We start from the raw sequence: 17,322 nt of genomic DNA, 5'->3' as shown, positions 1-17,322 counted from the left end.
CCTGGTTCCGCTAGTGGCTGGGAGGGACGGAGGTCCGCCTTGGGTGTGTGTTGGAATCGGGTAATTGGGGCTGCCACATTCTGGGCAGAGCCAGCTCTAACCGGGGAGCAATAAAAAATAAACCTCAGATAACCTGAATCAATATTTCCCCACCAGGGCCCTTGGAGCCCCCGCAGCTGCTTTCCTGACAATCTGGCAGTGCCCCACCCACCCCTCGCCCCTCCCCTGCCCTCCCCACCCTTCGACTGCTCTGCGGGGCCATATAAGGCCCAGACCCCTGCCCCGGTCGCTCTCCCACACCAGGTTTCTGGCCACCATGGGGCTGCCACTAGCCCTCCTGGTGGCCCTCTGCCTGACTCTGACCTGGGCCGGGGGCTCAGAACTCCGGAGAGGTGAGAGGGTGCGGGCAGGAAGACCGGGCGGCCCAGGGCACATGGTCCTGCCTGGGGTAGAGGTGTTTCCCTCGGCCCGGGCTTTGGGGTGGACAGCGTGGGCCAGGCCTCCTGCAGCCCCACCCCTGCTGACTTTGGGTGGAGGGATGGAAGGAAGGAAGGAAGGAAGGAAGGGAGGGAGGAAAGAAGGAAGGAAGGGAGGGAGGGAGGGAGGGAGGGAGGAAGGGGGTCTTGGGTTCCCACCATGCTTCTGAAGGTGATTGCCTGGCCAGAGTGTGTATCCAGCGGACAGTCCCAGGCGGACGCACCGGTCTGGGTGGCTGCCTGTGGGCCTAGGGGAGGCAGGGGCCTGCCAGGAGGGGCCGGGCCAGGGGAGGCCCCCAGTCCCGGTATCAGTACCGGGACTGGGGGTCAAGACCAAGCCGGGCCCTTCAGCAGAGCCAGCTGTTTGGGTCTCTGCTCAAGGGGTGGCTTCAGCCAGAGAAGACCATGCAGATGTAGGATGGGGACATCTCTGTCCCAGCAGGGCACTTGGGGACAGGGTGGTGGCGGGGCTGGGGGAAGGGGGAGCTGGCCCCATACGGATGAACATGACGCAGGTTCCCTCTGAGGGGTCTGGCACAGATCTTCTGCGGGATGAGGGGCGGCTGGAGCGGGGCTGGGGTGCTGGCTGGGGTGTCGATGGACGGAGTGTGGTGGAGACCGGGGTGGGGAGCTGGGCCAGGCTGACAGGGCGCCAGGGAGCCCGACAGCCCCTCTGGCCCTGCTCCCCGCTCAGCACACAGCCGCATCCCCCGCAGGGTCAGGGTGGGAGGGCGCGGCGGCTGGAGACGCCCTTTCAGGGGGCTGAGACTGCGTGGATGGGGTGGCCAGTGTCCAGCAGAGGACCCCCGCAGGACGACCCTCCCTGGGGCCTGGGCCGAGACCCCGACGGGCTCTGAGCTGCTGCGGGGCGCCTCTGGAGGGTCCTCAGAGGGCCGCTGCCAGGCCAGAGCCTCGGACGGACGGGCTTCCTGGCGACATGGGCTGCTCACGTGCCCACCCGCTGCGCCCCAGCAGGCAGGACCCGGAACCACGGCCAGAGCGTCTGCAGCACGTGGGGCAACTCCCACTACAAGACCTTCGACGGAGACGTCTTCCGCTTCCCCGGGCTGTGCGACTACAACTTCGCCTCTGACTGCCGGGACACCTACCAGGAGTTCGCTGTGCACCTGAAACGGGCCCCCGGCCGCAGTGGGGGCCACCCCCAGGTCGAGTACATCCTGCTGACCGTCAAGGGTGATGCCATCTACCTCACCAGGCAGCTCGCTGTGGTGAACGGCGCCGTGTGAGTGGCCAGGCAGTGTCCCTTCCCACGTCCTGTGAGCCAGTGCCCCCGCTTGCCCTCCCTTCCCCCCACCTCCCCCCACTGCCCCGCCGGCTAAGAAGGAGAGTGTTGGGGAGAGAGCTTTATTACCAGTGAGTCTCCTCCAGCCCCGCTGCTGGCAGCCCACCAGGCTCTGGGCTGGACCGTGCTGGGCAGGGTGGCCTGGCAGCCCAAGCTAGGGTTACAGGAGCCCACGGGAGGCCCGTTCCTCCTTCCCCCACGTTGTCCCGCGTTGTCTCAGGAACAAAGGGGCCCTGAGCTCATTCCTGCCCCGGGCGGGCGGGGGTTGGGGTGCAGGGGGCGTCCCCACCTGCAGGGTTTGCCCTTCCCCTGCTGCAAGGGATTTCGATTCCCCGAAGCCCAGGCTCAGAGCAGGGGGTGGGAACAGGGCCCACAGGGGCAGCGTGGGGTGGGTGCGGCGCCTGCCCTGGGCGATGGGGCGGGTGGGGCTTCTCCAGCCTGGCCCCCCTCCTCCCAGGGCTTTACGGGCTCCCTGGGGGCCCTGCCCAGAGCAGAGCCCAGGGAGGGGGTGTGGAGAGGGCGTTGGGCCGGCGGGTGTGGCTCGGCCCGGAGGACCTAGCCAGGCAGGTGGACAGGGGCTGGGCCACGGCTCGAGTGCCCCCAGAGGGTGGCCACACTGCTTGTGGCTCCGGATGGGAGCCGGCCACCCCACCCACGCCCCCAGCCTCAGCCCCTCTGCCACGTGGGTGCTGCGTGGGCCGGCGTGACCCCGGTGCCCATCCCCCAGGGTCAGCAGCCCGCACTACAGCCCGGGGCTGCTCATCGAGCAGAATGACGCCTACACCAAGGTCTATTCCCGTGCCGGCCTCATGCTCATGTGGAACCGGGAGGACTCGGTCATGGTGTGTCACGGGCCTCGGGGACCCCAGGGGACCAAGAGGGGGTCTGGGCGGGCTGGGGCGCTGTGTGGCCTTTGGGCGGGTGGAGAGGCTGGAGGCAGAGCGGGGGTCAGGCGGCCCACCCCGTGAGGGGACCCTCTGGCCCGGGGTGGTGCTGGCCCTGCCCCTTCCCCCGCCCCCTCCCCCCAGCTAACCCCAGCTCTCCCACCACGGCTGACACCCGTTCAGGCAGGGTTCTGAGGCTGACCTGGCTGCCCCACGGCCTGCTCACTTGTCTCCCTTCCCCGGACAGCTGGAGCTGGACAGTAAGTTCCGGAACCACACGTGCGGCCTCTGCGGTGACTACAACGGCCTGCAGACCTACTCTGAGTTCCTCTCCGATGGTGAGGGCCTCCTCGGGCCTTGGCGGCTGGGCTGCGGGCAGGCTCCCCGCCCGGCCCCGCTGAACGGCTGTGCCCCCCAGGCGTGCTCTTCAGTCCCGTCGAATTTGGGAACATGCAGAAGGTGAACAAGCCTGAGGAGGTGTGCGAGGGCCCCCAGGAGGTGCCGACCCCCGCGTCCTGCTCTGAGCATGTGAGTCGCTGGCCATTCGGGGGGGAGGGGGCCGTGGGAGCAGAGCCTGCCCCTCCCCCCAGAGCCGTGCCTGCTGGCCTCTGTTGGGGACCCCGCGCCCGCCCCGGCGGCGCGGAGGGGAGAGGAGGCCATGAGCAGCCCCACCCACTGCCCGCCAGCGCGCCGAGTGCGAGAGGCTGCTGACACACACGGCCTTCGAGGACTGCCGGAAGCTGGTGCCACTGGAGCTGTACGTGCAGGCCTGCGTGCAGGACCGCTGCCAGTGCCCGCATGGCGCCTCCTGCGTCTGCGGCACCATCGCCGAGTTCTCCCGCCAGTGCTCGCACGCCGGCGGCAGGCCGCGGAACTGGAGGACCGCCTCGCTCTGCCGTAAGTGCCGCGCGGGCAGGAGCCGGGGGCACGTGGGGCACGATCCGCGGGGAGCGCGGGGCCCTTTGCGCCCTGGACTGGGAGCCATGCTGTGCCCAGCTCAGCCGGGGCGCGAGGCCGGCACGGACCCTTCGTGGCACCCGCTGCGCCCTGCCCTCGGCTCAGGGGCCTGCCTCTGCCTGTCCAGCTAAGAGCTGCCCCAGGACCATGGTTTACCTGGAGAGCGGCTCGCCCTGCATGGACACCTGCTCACACCTGGAGGTCAGCAGCCTGTGTGAGGAACATCGCATGGACGGCTGTTTCTGCCCGGAAGGTGAGTGCTGGGGACGCACGCAGGCAGCGGAGTGGAGAGCGCTGCCCTGAAGCACCGCCCGCCGCCTGTGCCTGGCGGGACGGCCGCCTCGCTGCCTGGGCCTCGGCTCTCAGCCATGCTGAGGGAGAGCGACAGCTCGGGGCCCTGCAGGGACATCGGGGACAAGGTCCAGATAGAAGGGCTACAAGGGCTGCAGACCCCCCAACATACACACAGCAGTGTCACCTTCCTGCTCATCACCCGTGGACAGACCTCCTCCTGCCTGGCCTGTGGCTCTGAGCCTGGAAGCAGGTCCCTCTGATACAGTGTGGGGACCACAGTTGTCCCCAAAGGACCATAGGTGTCTGTGGCTGGGAGGCCTGGCTGGCAGCACCCCTTCAGGGAGGCCGGCCCCTGGCTGTGGCCCTGGAAGCGGCAGCCCCGCCAGGGGGGACGCTGGCGCTGTTCGGGCCGGCTGAATGGAACATGTCCCGCGCTGTCCCAGGCACTGTGTACGATGACATCAAGGGTGACGGCTGCATCCCTGTGAACCAGTGTCACTGCAAGCTGCATGGACACCTGTACGCGCCTGGCCAACAGATCACCAACAACTGCGAGCAGTGGTGGGTCCCGGAGCTGGGGTCCCGACGGGCTGGGGTTCAGGGGTCCAGATGGGCAGGGGTCCGGGTGGGCTGGGCCCGAGGGCTGGGTCCGGGTGGGCTGGCCCGAGGGCAGGGGTCCGGGTGGGCTGGCCCGAGGGCAGGGGTCCGGGTGGGCTGGGGTCCGGGTGGGCTGGCCCGAGGGCAGGGGTCCGGGTGGGCTGGGGGTCCCGAGGGCAGGGGCGGCGGTCGAGCCTGACCCTGGCCCTGTTGCCTGCAGTGTTTGCAATGCCGGCCGCTGGGTGTGCCGGGACCTGCAGTGTCCCGGGACATGCGCCCTGGAGGGCGGCGCCCATATCACCACCTTCGACGAGAGGAAGTACACGTTCCACGGGGACTGCTACTACGTGCTGACCAAGGTGGCTGGCACCCGGGTGGGCATGTGGGTGGAGCTGGACCCTGCCCCACCCGCTGCGTGGCTGCAACGCCCTGTGCCCTCCCCGCAGGACACCCATGACTCCTACGCCGTCCTGGGCGAGCTGACCCCCTGTGGCTCCACCGACAAGCAGACCTGCCTGAAGACGGTGGTGCTGCTGGCTGACAACAAGAAGAACGTGGGTGCCCCTGCCCCCTGCCCTCGCAGCACCCCCGGGGGCCCCAAGGCCCTTCTCAGCCCCCGTGTGCACTCGGCCTTGCCCACAGGTGGTGGCCTTCAAGTCGGACGGCAGCGTCCTGCTGAATGAGCTTAAGGTGAACCTGCCCCACGTGACGGGTGAGTCCAGCTCCAGGGCGCCCATGCCGGGGAGGGGGCGGGGCGGGGGGAGGGAGACGGGGGAGGGGGATGGGAAAGGAGGGGAGCCCTCCCCACGAGCCCTCCACGGCCCTTCCCCTCCCCTGCCTTGCAGCGAGCTTCTCCATCCTTCAACCGTCCTCCCACCACATCGTCGTGACCACCGCCTTCGGCCTCAGGCTGCAGGTCCAGCTGGTGCCGGTCATGCAGCTCTTCCTGACGCTGGACCATGCCGCCCAGGGGCTGGTGCAGGGTGAGCGGCCCCGCCCAGCGCCCCCCACGCAGGCCACCCTCGGGCCTGCGCACTCTGACCCCCGACCCTTCCCAACCCTGTCCTGGCCCCTCAGGCCTCTGCGGGAACTTCAACGGCCTTGAAGGTGACGACTTCAGGACGCCCGGTGGGCTGGTGGAGGCCACGGGCGCCGGCTTCGCCAACTCCTGGAAGGCCCAGTCGAGCTGCCGCAACAAGCTGGACTGGCTGGATGACCCCTGCTCCCTCAGCATCGAGAGCGGTGAGGCCTGGCCGCTGGGGAGCTGGCCCGGCGCACACAGGGCTCCTGGTGGGACGCGGCGGGCGGGTGTCGTGTGGAGACAACAGAGCCAGCCGTCCACCTGCTGCCGTCTGCCTTGCGGCTGGTTTATGGTGGCCCACGGTGGCAGCCTGCCCAGTGACATGGCAGAGGGGCCGGGGCTACTAATCGCAGGCTGGTGGCCCTCATCTGGGGGCTGGCCTGGTGCCTTGACAGGACACCCTAACACCTGCCAGGTCACCTGCCACGTCCACGAGGTGGAGAGAGGAGAGGGGTGGGAGCCCTTGCCCTACAAAGGGGCACCGTCCTGTGCTGACCTGCCCTGAAGGGAGGGGCCTGGGCTCGGTCCACCGAGGGGACAGTGTCTGCTCCAGCCTGGGCGGCTGGGCAGCCTGACCTGGGGGCTTGCTGGAGGGCCGTCCGCACTGATGGGCTGAACCCTCTCCAGCCAACTACGCCGAGCATTGGTGCTCCCTGCTGAAGAAGACAGAGAGCCCGTTCAGCAAGTGCCACTCTGCCGTGGACCCGGCCGAGTACTACAAGGTGGGGCCCCCGGCGCTGCCCTGCCCGCTGCCTGCGCGGCTCCCGTGCGAACCGGCCCCCGGCACTGCCCTGCCCGCTGCCTGCGCGGCTCCCGTGCGAAACGGCCCCCGGCACTGCCCTGCCCGCTGCCTGCGCGGCTCCTGTGCGAACCGGCCCCCGGCACTGCCCTGCCCGCTGCCTGCGCGGCTCCTGTGCGAACCGGCCCCCGGCACTGCCCTGCCCGCTGCCTGCGCGGCTCCCGTGCGAACCGGCCCCCGGCACTGCCCTGCCCGCTGCCTGCGCGGCTCCCGTGCGAACCGGCTGGGTGTGAGCACAGCACGTGTGTATAGCTGGGTGTGTGTGTGCACGTGCGTAAATGCTGCGTGTCTGTGTGCTCACACGGGCGTGATGTCCCCCAGCCAGCTCTCCCCGTTCACTGCCCTGTTTGCCCCCACAGAGGTGCAAATACGACACGTGCAACTGTCAGAGCATGGAGGACTGCATGTGCGCGGCCCTGTCCTCCTACGCCCGCGCCTGCACCATCAAGGGCGTCACGCTGTGGGGCTGGCGGGAGCGCGTCTGCAGTGAGTGCCAGGTGTCCTGGGCCCGGGCCGGCCTCCAGGCCCTGCTGTCCCAGGTGGCAGCTCACCCTGGCCGTCGAGGGTTGAGGGTGCAGGGGGCCGACCTCACTCCCAGCTTCCCCGGCTAGGAAGCAGCAGGAAACCAGCCCTGGGCCCCTCTGCTTGCAGGGAGGGGCCTGGAACTGTGGCCACGATGCCTTAGCTCAGAGGGGAGGTGCGTGCAGGGGGCTGGGGCACCTGTGTGGCCAGGGGTCCCGGGGTGACTGCCCTCGTTGGCCCCCTGGCTGGGTGGGTGTCCTGGCCAGATGTGGGGCTCAGGGCTGGCTTTCGGGGAAGGGAGCTGCGGGCCGTCCTCCCGCCCCTCAGGCCGGCCCCTCCCCTCTGCAGACAAGGACGTGGGCTCCTGCCCCAGGTCGCAGGTCTTCCTGTACAACCTGACCACCTGCCAGCCGACCTGCCGCTCGCTGTCTGAGCCTGACACCCACTGTGTCAAGGGCTTCGCACCCGTGGACGGCTGCGGCTGCCCCGACCACACCTTCCTGGACGAGAAGGGCCACTGCGTGGTCCTGGCCAAGTGTTCCTGCTACCACGATGGCCTCTACCTGGAGGCAGGGAAGACCATCCTGAGGCAGGAGAAGCGATGGTGTGTGGCCTGGGGTCAGGGAGGGAGGGCCGGCTCTGCTGGGGGCGCCCACACCCCCGCCCAGTCCCACAGAGCCACTGGGCCCGCCCCCGAAGGGCCCCATTCACCCCCCACCTCTCCCTCACAGCGTTTGCCAGAACGGGAGGCTGCACTGCCTGCAGGTCAAGCAGCCCTACCAGCGTAAGTGGCTGCTGCCCTGTGCATGGCCTGCCGCCCCCCAACCTGCTCCCCCTCCATCGCCTGCGCGAGCCCCACACCCAACTTCACCTGAGCTGATGTGGCCCCTTCCGTCCCGCAGGCTGCCCGGCCCCGAAGATCCATGTCGACTGCAACAACCGGACGGCGCTGGCCACCCGGAACCCCAGGCCCGTCAGCTGCCAGACGCTGGCTGCCGGCTATGTGCGTGCTGGGCGGGGGCGCTGTGGACAGGGGTGCAGGCGGGCTCCCGTACGGCCGGTCCTGCGGCTCTGGGCCCTAGGTCCTCTGGACACATGCGCTTCGCCGGCCCTCCCCGTTCCTCGTGGGAGGTGACCACCTGTGGGTCCCCACCCAGACCGCTGAGGGCACAGGGACCAGTGTAGGGGCCCCTGGCAGGCTGCTTTCCCCCATCTCCCAGCCCAGTGGTGAGCCCGGGGGCAGGGCTCCAGAGGCTGGACCAGGGAGAGGCGTCAAGCGTCAGAGGGTGGGGGGGCGGGGCAAGAGGGGTGTCTGCAGCAACAGAAGAGGGGTCAGCCACCCTGGGCCCGGCACCTGATCCCCGAACCCCGCTCTCCAACCGCCCGCCAGTACCAGATGGAGTGCATCAGCGGCTGCGTGTGCCCTGAAGGGCTGATTGACGATGGCCGGGGTGGCTGCGTGGTGGAGGAGGCGTGCCCGTGTGTGCACAACAAGGACCTGTACTCCCCCGGGGACAAGATCAGGGTGGACTGCAACACCTGGTAAGCACCCTGGCCCCCGACCCCCAAGCACTCCGTGGGGAGCCGGCCCTGGACCACAGGCCTCCTCCACGGGGGTCTCCTCCGCGGGGCTGGCCGGGGTCTGCAGGGCCCTGGCCTGGGTGGGCGCTGGGATAGGAGGGCCTGGAGGTGTGCTCTGTGAGCTGCTGGAGGGCTTTCCGCACAGCGCCAGGGTACACGCTGAGCAGGGGTGGGGGACCTGGGCCCCTGCAGCCCCTCCAGGCCCCCCATCTCGCTCTCCTCAGCACCTGCCAGAAAGGGCGCTGGGCATGCACCCAGTCCGTGTGCCACGGCACCTGTGCCATCTATGGGAACAGCCACTACATCACCTTCGATGGGAAGTACTATGACTTTGATGGACGCTGCTCCTACGTGGCCGTTCAGGTGAGGCCGAGGGCATGGCCAGAGCCTGCCACTGCTTCGTGGCCCCTGCGCTGCTGGCCCTGGGCTGCTCCAGACCAGTGAGGAGGCTCCGAGTGGAGGGGTCTGGGGCGGGACGGGAGCCCTTCCGTGGCCCTCCCATTCCATGACCCTCCCGTGGGTTGCGGGGGTGTGGGGTGCAGAGGGGCGTGTGTGTTTGGGGGGTTAAGGCCCCTCTCAACAGATGAGGGGCTGAGGCTCGACCAGGTCCAGCTGGGGGGAGGTGCCCAGGACCCTCATGGCCGGGCTGGCCTGGCTCACGTGCCCGTGGGCCCCCAGGACTACTGTGGCCAGAACTCCTCACTGGGCTCCTTCAGTGTCATCACCGAGAATGTCCCCTGTGGCACCACGGGTGTCACCTGCTCCAAGGCCATCAAGATCTTCCTGGGGGTGAGTGCTGCCTTCCCCTGGGCACGCATGGTCCCTTGGGGACCCTCAGACCCGGCCAGTGACGGGGCCTCTCCCCTGGGCACAGAGGACGGAGCTAAAGCTGGAGGACAAACACTGCATGGTGATACAGCGTGACGTGGGCCACCATGTGGCCTACACCACGCGGGAAGTGGGCCAGTACCTGGTGGTGGAGGCTAGCGTCGGCATCCTCGTCATCTGGGACAAGAGGACCAGCGTCTTCATCAAGCTCGCCCCCTCCTACAAGGTGCGCAGCCGCCTGCCCGTCAGCCAGTCCGTGCCTGTGCTCCCCCCGGGCCCCCCAGGCTCGTGAGCGGCCAGCCCCTCCCGCCTGCGAGCCCCCGGCAAAGCCCCCGGCCGGCTTGTCTCTGCAGGGCACTGTGTGTGGCCTGTGTGGGAACTTTGACCAGCGATCCAGCAACGACTTCACCACGCGGGACCACATGGTGGTGGAGAGTGAGCTGGACTTCGGGAACAGCTGGAAGGAGGCCCCCACCTGTCCGGACGTGAGCGCCACCCCCGAGCCGTGCGTCCTGAGGCCGCACCGCCGCTCCTGGGCCGAGAAGCAGTGCAGCATCATCAAGGGCCCGGTCTTCGGGGTCTGCCACAGCAAGGTGGGTGGGGAGTGGGCGAGGGCGGGGCCGAGGGCGGGGCTGCGTCAGCCTGTGCCATCTGTTCTCCAGCTTCAGCTCCATCTTCTGTGTCCTTTGGACACGTGACCAGAGGTCCAGCCTTCCCTCTGAGACCCCTGGTTGGACCCCCGGCCTCTGGACCTTCCAGGGAGGGAGAAAGGACACAAGCCCCTGAGGCCCAGATGGCCCTTAGCTCCCGGCAGTGGTGGGGGGAGGTGGGCAGGGTTGGGCAACCGTTGCTGGACCTCCCCTGCCAGCCCCACTGGGGGGCTAGGGCTGGGTGACCACACCCTGTCCCGGGCGCAGAGTCGGCCTTGGGGTCCCGAGCTTCCTGGGCCACAGGGGAAGGCCTGTCCGCATGAGGGCGGTGTAGACACCGGGCACATGGAGGCTCCTCCCCTAGGTGGACCCCAAGCCCTTCTACGAAGCCTGTGTCCACGACTCGTGCTCCTGCGACACGGGCGGGGACTGTGAGTGTTTCTGCTCTGCTGTGGCCGCCTACGCCCAGGAGTGCACCAAGGAGGGGGCCTGCGTGTTCTGGAGGACGCCCGAGCTGTGCCGTGAGTGCCCGCCTGTCCTGGGCCTGGGGTGCCAGTGTGGCGGGCCGGAGGCTGCTGCGCCAGGGGATGGGGTGTTTGTGACCCCCCCCCCGCCTCCCCCGCCCGGCCTCGGCCCTCCCCGAGCCTGACCCCCCTCCCCCCTCCCCCAGCCATATTCTGTGACTACTACAACCCCCCGAACGAGTGTCAGTGGCACTACGAACCCTGCGGGACCCACAGCTTTGAGACGTGCAGGACGATCAGCGGCGTTCACTTCAACATCTCCATGTCCCACCTGGAGGGTGAGGCGCCCTGTGGGGCCCGGGACCCTGCGTGCCAGGGTGGGCCAGGCTCGCCGCGCTGACAGGGGGCTGGGAGCCTGAGTCGAGACCCCGCCCTAGAGGAGAGAGGCAGAAAAGGGGCAGCTTAACACGCCACGTCAGGTCAGGAGACCGTGTGAGGTCGGGGGCGAAGCTGCTGTGGGGAAAGAGCAGAAGAGGGCGAGGTGGGGGCTAGGGAGTCCTCTGCAGCGTCTGTGAGCTGAGAACACGGAGATCTGGGGAGGGAGCAGTGGGCGTGCCCCCCAGGAGGCTGGGCGGGGCCTGGCTGTCCCTTTGGCCACAGGGCCGTGTCAGGGCCCCAGGAAGGGGGCGGTGTCCAGGCCCCTGCCTTCCCAGAGGACATCTGGAGAAGAGGACCTGCCAGGGTGGGGAAGATGGGTAGGGTCTGTGGATGTGGGGTCCTCTGTGCCGGTCCAAGCCCAGTGCCCTGTGCCCACCAGGCTGCTACCCCCGGTGCCCTAAGGACAGTCCCATCTACGACGAGGACCTGAAGAAGTGTGTCACACGGGACCAATGCGGCTGCTACGTCAACGGCACTCACTACGCACCCGGAGAGCCTGTGCCCACGGAGCAGATCTGCCACTCTTGGTATCTAAGCTCACGCCGCAGGGGCCCCGGGGGAGATCAGTGCACACGCACACACGCACCCACATCCACGCACACACACCGGCACACAGTGCTGTTCATGTACACACATGTGGACACATGGCCGCTCGCACACAGGAAACACGGGGAGGGGAGAAGTGGGCCCTCCTTCCTTCTGCTCCCCTTGCCTCGTCCCCTCTCTGCCCACAGTGGGAACCCAGGCGGGGGCTCCTGGACTCAGCCTTTGGGGTGGCGCCCTGAGGCTTTGGGCCGGCGGCAGAGGCGGCTGGGAGAGGCCAGTGTTTCCTCGGGCCTGCAGCCTTGCTCTTGCTTTTCAGTGTGTGTGACAACTCCTCGCAAGTTGTCTGCTGGCCAGAAGTAGGTAAGCTGCCCGCCCCTGGACGGTCCTCCTGGCCCTCCCCCTCCCCCTTTTCTTCCGTGTGGCTTCCCTGGGGCTCCCAGCTCAGATGTGCCTCTGATTCGCAGCAGCCCCTCGGGCTCACCTGCAATGTTTGTGTTTCTCCTGATGGGGAGCAGATGCCCCATCTGTGGTGTAGCTTCTGTGTCCTGATGGGCACCGCTTAGGATTCTGGGAATGGGGTCCTGACGGGCACTGGTTTGCCAGTGGTTGGAGGTGGGGGAAACCAGTCTTCCCCTTATTGGGACAGACTGAGGAAGGCCTTGTGTGTCTCTGTCTTGTTCCTGACGTGTTGACGTCGGCCTCCCCCCAGGGAAGAATGTCACCTCTAAGAAGGACAGCCCCTTCTGCTACTGGGAGACCTGTGGCCCCAACGGGACGGTGGAGGAGCACTTCAGCATATGCGAGCCCACCCCACCACCCTCGTCCCCCTCAACACCCGCCACCACCACCTCTGTCTCCCTCATCACCCCCTCCACCACCACGAGCACCACTCTGACCGCCAGTACAGGTAAGGTCTTCCCCTGATCCCAGCAGGGCGGCCTTTCTAGGTAGATGGGTGTGATGCCGACATGCCTCTCAACTCAGGGAGTGTCCCCCGCCTCCCAGCATCTTGACCACACCCCTGAGCCCAGATTGCAGTGATGGCGACTCGGGGCCGTCTCCCCAGACCCGCAGGAAACTACCCCTAAGGGTTAGAGGAGGCAGAGAGACACCCTCTAGTCCCTGTGCATTTGCTCGGGCTGAAATTGCAGCTACTGCTGAACGAGCCGCCAGCCGCCAGCCACTGGGAAAAGAAACTGGTAAAATTAAAAGGTTTGAAAAACCTCAGAGCTATAGAATGACATTCTCTTTCCCCCCCATTTTACTGCAGTGCCATCTCCCTCTTCAACAACTCAGAGTAAGTCACGTTGACGGCGTTCCCAATGATACAGGGCGAGGACCTGCAGAAAACTGCTGGGCGCCTCCCTCGAGACCCAGACACGGGGCTGGGCTGGGTGGGCTGGACCAGCGGCTCGCGGACCGAAGATGCTGTATTTTGGTGACTTGATTCCCGATTTGCTGAGCCCAGGGACACGTGCAGGGGACCTGACCAGCTCAGGGTGAAAACATTGGTCAAGAGTCCAGACCAAGTCCCTGCCGGCGCGCTTCTTCGCTGGACTGGGTGGCCCTTTCCTTATTTATTGGTTTGACATAAGGATTTGAAGGTAGCTGAGGAATGGGTGCTAGGCTGGCGCTCTGAGGCCTGGGTCTGTCACTGGCATGGCATTGGGGTCTTGGGTTTTTAGCTGCAGAAGGAGGGGAGAAGTGGAGGGTGGAAGTTAGGGCTCAGCTTAGAGCCTCAGAGCCAACACTGCGCCCTTTGGTGATGATGGGGACAGCTGGTCCCAGGGGTCTCGGTTCTCCGAGTCCCACAGATCTCCTGAAAGGCACACCCCAGCCTGGCTAACCAGCGCTGCGTCTTGCTCGCCTAGGGCTATGCTGCTCCTGGTCCGACTGGATCAACGATGACCATCCCAGAATCGGCAGTGATGGTGGAGACCGAGAGACATTCAACCATGTCTGCAGGGCCCCCAAGGATATCGAGTGCAGGGTGGCCATACCGCCGCACCTCAGATGGGAGGAGCTGGGCCAGGAGGCTCAGTGCAATGTCTCCTTCGGGTTCATCTGCAAGAACGAAGACCAGTTTGGAAAAGGACCTTTTGAAGTCTGCTATGACTACGAGATACGCGTCTATTGTTGCCTGGTGACGGATGAGTGTCGCATGGAAACGGTCACGACGCCCACCACAACTTCACCTGGGACTCCAACTCCGACCCCCAGCACCACCTCAACAGAGACTCCAATTCCGACCACTACAGAGACCACAACCGCAACACTCACTACCACCTCAACTGCGACTCCAACTCCGACCCCCACCACAACTGCAACAGAGACTCCAACTCCGACCACTACGGAGACCCCAACTACAACACCCACCACCACTTCCACCGGGACTCCAACTGCGACCCCCAGCACAACCACAACAGAGACTCCAACTCCGACCACTACAGGGACCCCGACCACAACACCCACCACCACTTCCACAGGGACTCCAACTCCAACCCCCACCACAACCTCAACAGAGACTCCAACTGCGACCACTCCAGAGACCCCAACCACAACACCCACCACCACTTCAACTGGGACTCCAACTCCAACCCTCACCACAACCACAATGGGGACTCCAAGCACTACAGAGACCCCAACCACAACACCCACCACCACTTCACCTGGGAGTGCAACTCCAACTCCCACCACAACCACAATAGGAACTCCAACTCCAACCACTAGTGAGACCCCAACCACAGCACCTACCACCACTTCAACTGGGACTCCAACTGCGACCCCCACCACAACCACAACAGAGACTCCAAGCACTACAGAGACCCGAACCACAACACCCACCACCACTTCACCTGGGACTCCGAGTCCAACCCCCACCACAACCACAACAGAGATTCCAACTCCAACCACAACAGAGATTCCAACTCCGACCACTACAGAGACCCCAACCACAACACCCACCACCAGTTCAACTGGGACTCCAGCTCCGACCCCCACAACAGCCACAACAGAGATTCCAACTCCGACCACTACAGAGAGCCCAACCACAACACCCACCACCACTTCAGCTGGGACTCCAAGTCCGACCCCCATCACAACCACAATAGGGACTCCAACTGCAACCACTACAGAGAGCCCAACCACAACACCCACCACCACTTCAACTGGGACTCCAACTCCGACCCTCAGCACAACCACAACAGAGACTCCAAGCACTACAGAGACCCTAACCACAACACCCACCACCACTTCAACTGGGACTGCAACTCCAACTCCCACCACAACCACAATAGGGACTCCAACTCCAACCACTAGTGAGACCCCAACCACAACACCCACCACCACTTCAACTGGGACTCCAACTCCGACTCCCACCACAACCACAACAGAGATTCCAACTCCAACCACAACAGAGATTCCAACTCCGACCACTACAGAGACCCCAACCACAACACCCACCACCAGTTCAACTGGGACTCCAGCTCCGACCCCCACAACAGCCACAACAGAGATTCCAACTCCGACTACTACAGAGAGCCCAACCACAACACCCACCACCACTTCAGCTGGGACTCCAAGTCCGACCCCCATCACAACCACAATAGGGACTCCAACTGCAACCACTACAGAGAGCCCAACCACAACACCCACCACCACTTCAACTGGGACTCCAACTCCGACCCTCAGCACAACCACAACAGAGACTCCAAGCACTACAGAGACCCTAACCACAACACCCACCACCACTTCAACTGGGACTGCAACTCCAACTCCCACCACAACCACAATAGGGACTCCAACTCCAACCACTACAGAGATCCCACACACAACACCCACCACCACTTCAACTGGACCTCCAACTCCGACCCTCAGCACAACCACAACAGAGACTCCAAGCACTACAGAGACCCTAACCACAACACCCACCACCACTTCAACTGGGACTGCAACTCCAACTCCCATCACAACCACAATAGGGACTCCAACTCCAGCCACTAGTGAGACCCCAACCACAGCACCTACCACCACTTCAACTGGGACTCCAACTCCGACTCCCACCACAACCACAACAGAGGTTCCAACTCTGACCACTACAGAGACCCCAACTGGGACACCCACCACCACTTCAACTGGGACTCCAACTGCGACCCCCACCACAACCTTAACAGAGACTCCAACTCCGACCACTACAGAGATCCCACACACAACACCCACCACCACTTCAACTGGACCTCCAACTCCGACCCTCAGCACAACCACAACAGAGACTCCAAGCACTACAGAGACCCTAACCACAACACCCACCACCACTTCAACTGGGACTGCAACTCCAACTCCCATCACAACCACAATAGGGACTCCAACTCCAGCCACTAGTGAGACCCCAACCACAGCACCTACCACCACTTCAACTGGGACTCCAACTCCGACACCCAGCACAACCACAACAGAGATTCCAACCCCGACCACTACAGGGACCCTGACCACAGCACCCACCACTACTTCAACTGGGACTCCAACCACGACCCACAGCACAACCACAACAGAGATTCCAACTTCGACCACTACAGAGACCGCAACCACAACACCCACCACCACTTCAACTGGGACTCCAACTCCGACCCCCACGACAACCACAACAGAGATTCCAACCCCAACCAGTACGGAGACCCCAACCACAACACCCACCACCACTTCAACTGGGACTCCAACTCCGACACCCAGCACAACATCAACAGAGATTCCAACTCCACCCACTACAGAGACCGCAACCACAACACCCACCACCACTTCAACTGGGACTCCAACTCCAACCCCCATCACAACCACAACAGAGATTCCAACTCCAATCACTACAGAGACCCCAGCCACAACATCCATCACCACTTCAACTGGGACTCCAACTGCGACCCCCACCACAACCTTAACAGAGACTCCAACTCCGACCACTACAGAGATCCCACACACAACACCCACCACCACTTCAACTGGGACTCCAACTGCGACCCCCACGACAACCACAACAGAGACTCCAAGCACTACAGAGACCCGAACCACAACACCCACCACCACTTCAACTGGGACTCCGAGTCCAACCCCCACCACAACCACAACAGAGATTCCAACTCTGACCACTACAGAGACCCCAACCACAACACCCACCACCAGTTCAACTGGGACTCCAGCTCCGACCCCCACAACAGCCACAACAGAGATTCCAACTCCGACTACTACAGAGAGCCCAACCACAACACCCACCACCACTTCAGCTGGGACTCCAAGTCCGACCCCCATCACAACCACAATAGGGACTCCAACTGCAACCACTACAGAGAGCCCAACCACAACACCCACCACCACTTCAACTGGGACTCCAACTCCGACCCTCAGCACAACCACAACAGAGACTCCAAGCACTACAGAGACCCTAACCACAACACCCACCACCACTTCAACTGGGACTGCAACTCCAACTCCCACCACAACCACAATAGGGACTCCAACTCCAACCACTAGTGAGACCCCAACCACAACACCCACCACCACTTCAACTGGGACTCCAACTCCGACTCCCACCACAACCACAACAGAGATTCCAACTCTGACCACTACAGAGACCCCAACTGGGACACCCACCACCACTTCAACTGGGACTCCAACTGCGACCCCCACCACAACCTTAACAGAGACTCCAACTCCGACCACTACAGAGATCCCACACACAACACCCACCACCACTTCAACTGGACCTCCAACTCCGACCCTCAGTACAACCACAACAGAGACTCCAAGCACTACAGAGACCCTAACCACAACACCCACCACCACTTCAACTGGGACTGCAACTCCAACTCCCATCACAACCACAATAGGGACTCCAACTCCAGCCACTAGTGAG

The 17,322-nt window shown here is 64.7% G+C and overlaps 1 protein-coding gene across 1 annotated transcript in view; it reads left to right on the top strand.

The window, feature by feature from the left end:
- The first annotated feature begins 316 nt into the window (after positions 1–316).
- The window catches only part of LOC132430354 (mucin-2), a 29,204-nt gene continuing 12,198 nt past the window's right edge, over positions 317–17,322 (top strand). Inside the window, exons 1-31 of the mRNA XM_069540990.1 lie at positions 317–392; positions 1,449–1,719; positions 2,507–2,621; positions 2,911–3,007; positions 3,082–3,191; positions 3,350–3,560; positions 3,748–3,873; positions 4,358–4,475; positions 4,732–4,870; positions 4,958–5,065; positions 5,154–5,223; positions 5,357–5,494; positions 5,589–5,750; positions 6,220–6,314; positions 6,751–6,877; positions 7,262–7,517; positions 7,645–7,697; positions 7,816–7,916; positions 8,304–8,455; positions 8,719–8,857; positions 9,173–9,283; positions 9,369–9,548; positions 9,676–9,915; positions 10,337–10,493; positions 10,643–10,774; positions 11,254–11,401; positions 11,737–11,780; positions 12,130–12,327; positions 13,271–14,503; positions 14,815–15,421; positions 15,818–16,939. Coding sequence (XP_069397091.1) covers positions 317–392; positions 1,449–1,719; positions 2,507–2,621; positions 2,911–3,007; positions 3,082–3,191; positions 3,350–3,560; positions 3,748–3,873; positions 4,358–4,475; positions 4,732–4,870; positions 4,958–5,065; positions 5,154–5,223; positions 5,357–5,494; positions 5,589–5,750; positions 6,220–6,314; positions 6,751–6,877; positions 7,262–7,517; positions 7,645–7,697; positions 7,816–7,916; positions 8,304–8,455; positions 8,719–8,857; positions 9,173–9,283; positions 9,369–9,548; positions 9,676–9,915; positions 10,337–10,493; positions 10,643–10,774; positions 11,254–11,401; positions 11,737–11,780; positions 12,130–12,327; positions 13,271–14,503; positions 14,815–15,421; positions 15,818–16,939 — 6,836 coding nt within the window. The remainder of the gene's footprint in view (positions 393–1,448; positions 1,720–2,506; positions 2,622–2,910; positions 3,008–3,081; positions 3,192–3,349; positions 3,561–3,747; positions 3,874–4,357; positions 4,476–4,731; positions 4,871–4,957; positions 5,066–5,153; positions 5,224–5,356; positions 5,495–5,588; positions 5,751–6,219; positions 6,315–6,750; positions 6,878–7,261; positions 7,518–7,644; positions 7,698–7,815; positions 7,917–8,303; positions 8,456–8,718; positions 8,858–9,172; positions 9,284–9,368; positions 9,549–9,675; positions 9,916–10,336; positions 10,494–10,642; positions 10,775–11,253; positions 11,402–11,736; positions 11,781–12,129; positions 12,328–13,270; positions 14,504–14,814; positions 15,422–15,817; positions 16,940–17,322) is intronic.

Source organism: Delphinus delphis, chromosome 8 (assembly GCF_949987515.2).
Source record: "Delphinus delphis chromosome 8, mDelDel1.2, whole genome shotgun sequence".
NCBI lineage: Eukaryota > Metazoa > Chordata > Mammalia > Artiodactyla > Delphinidae > Delphinus > Delphinus delphis.
The sequence above is the reverse complement of the archived record's forward strand: the minus strand, read 5'-3'. Positions and strand labels throughout refer to the sequence as shown.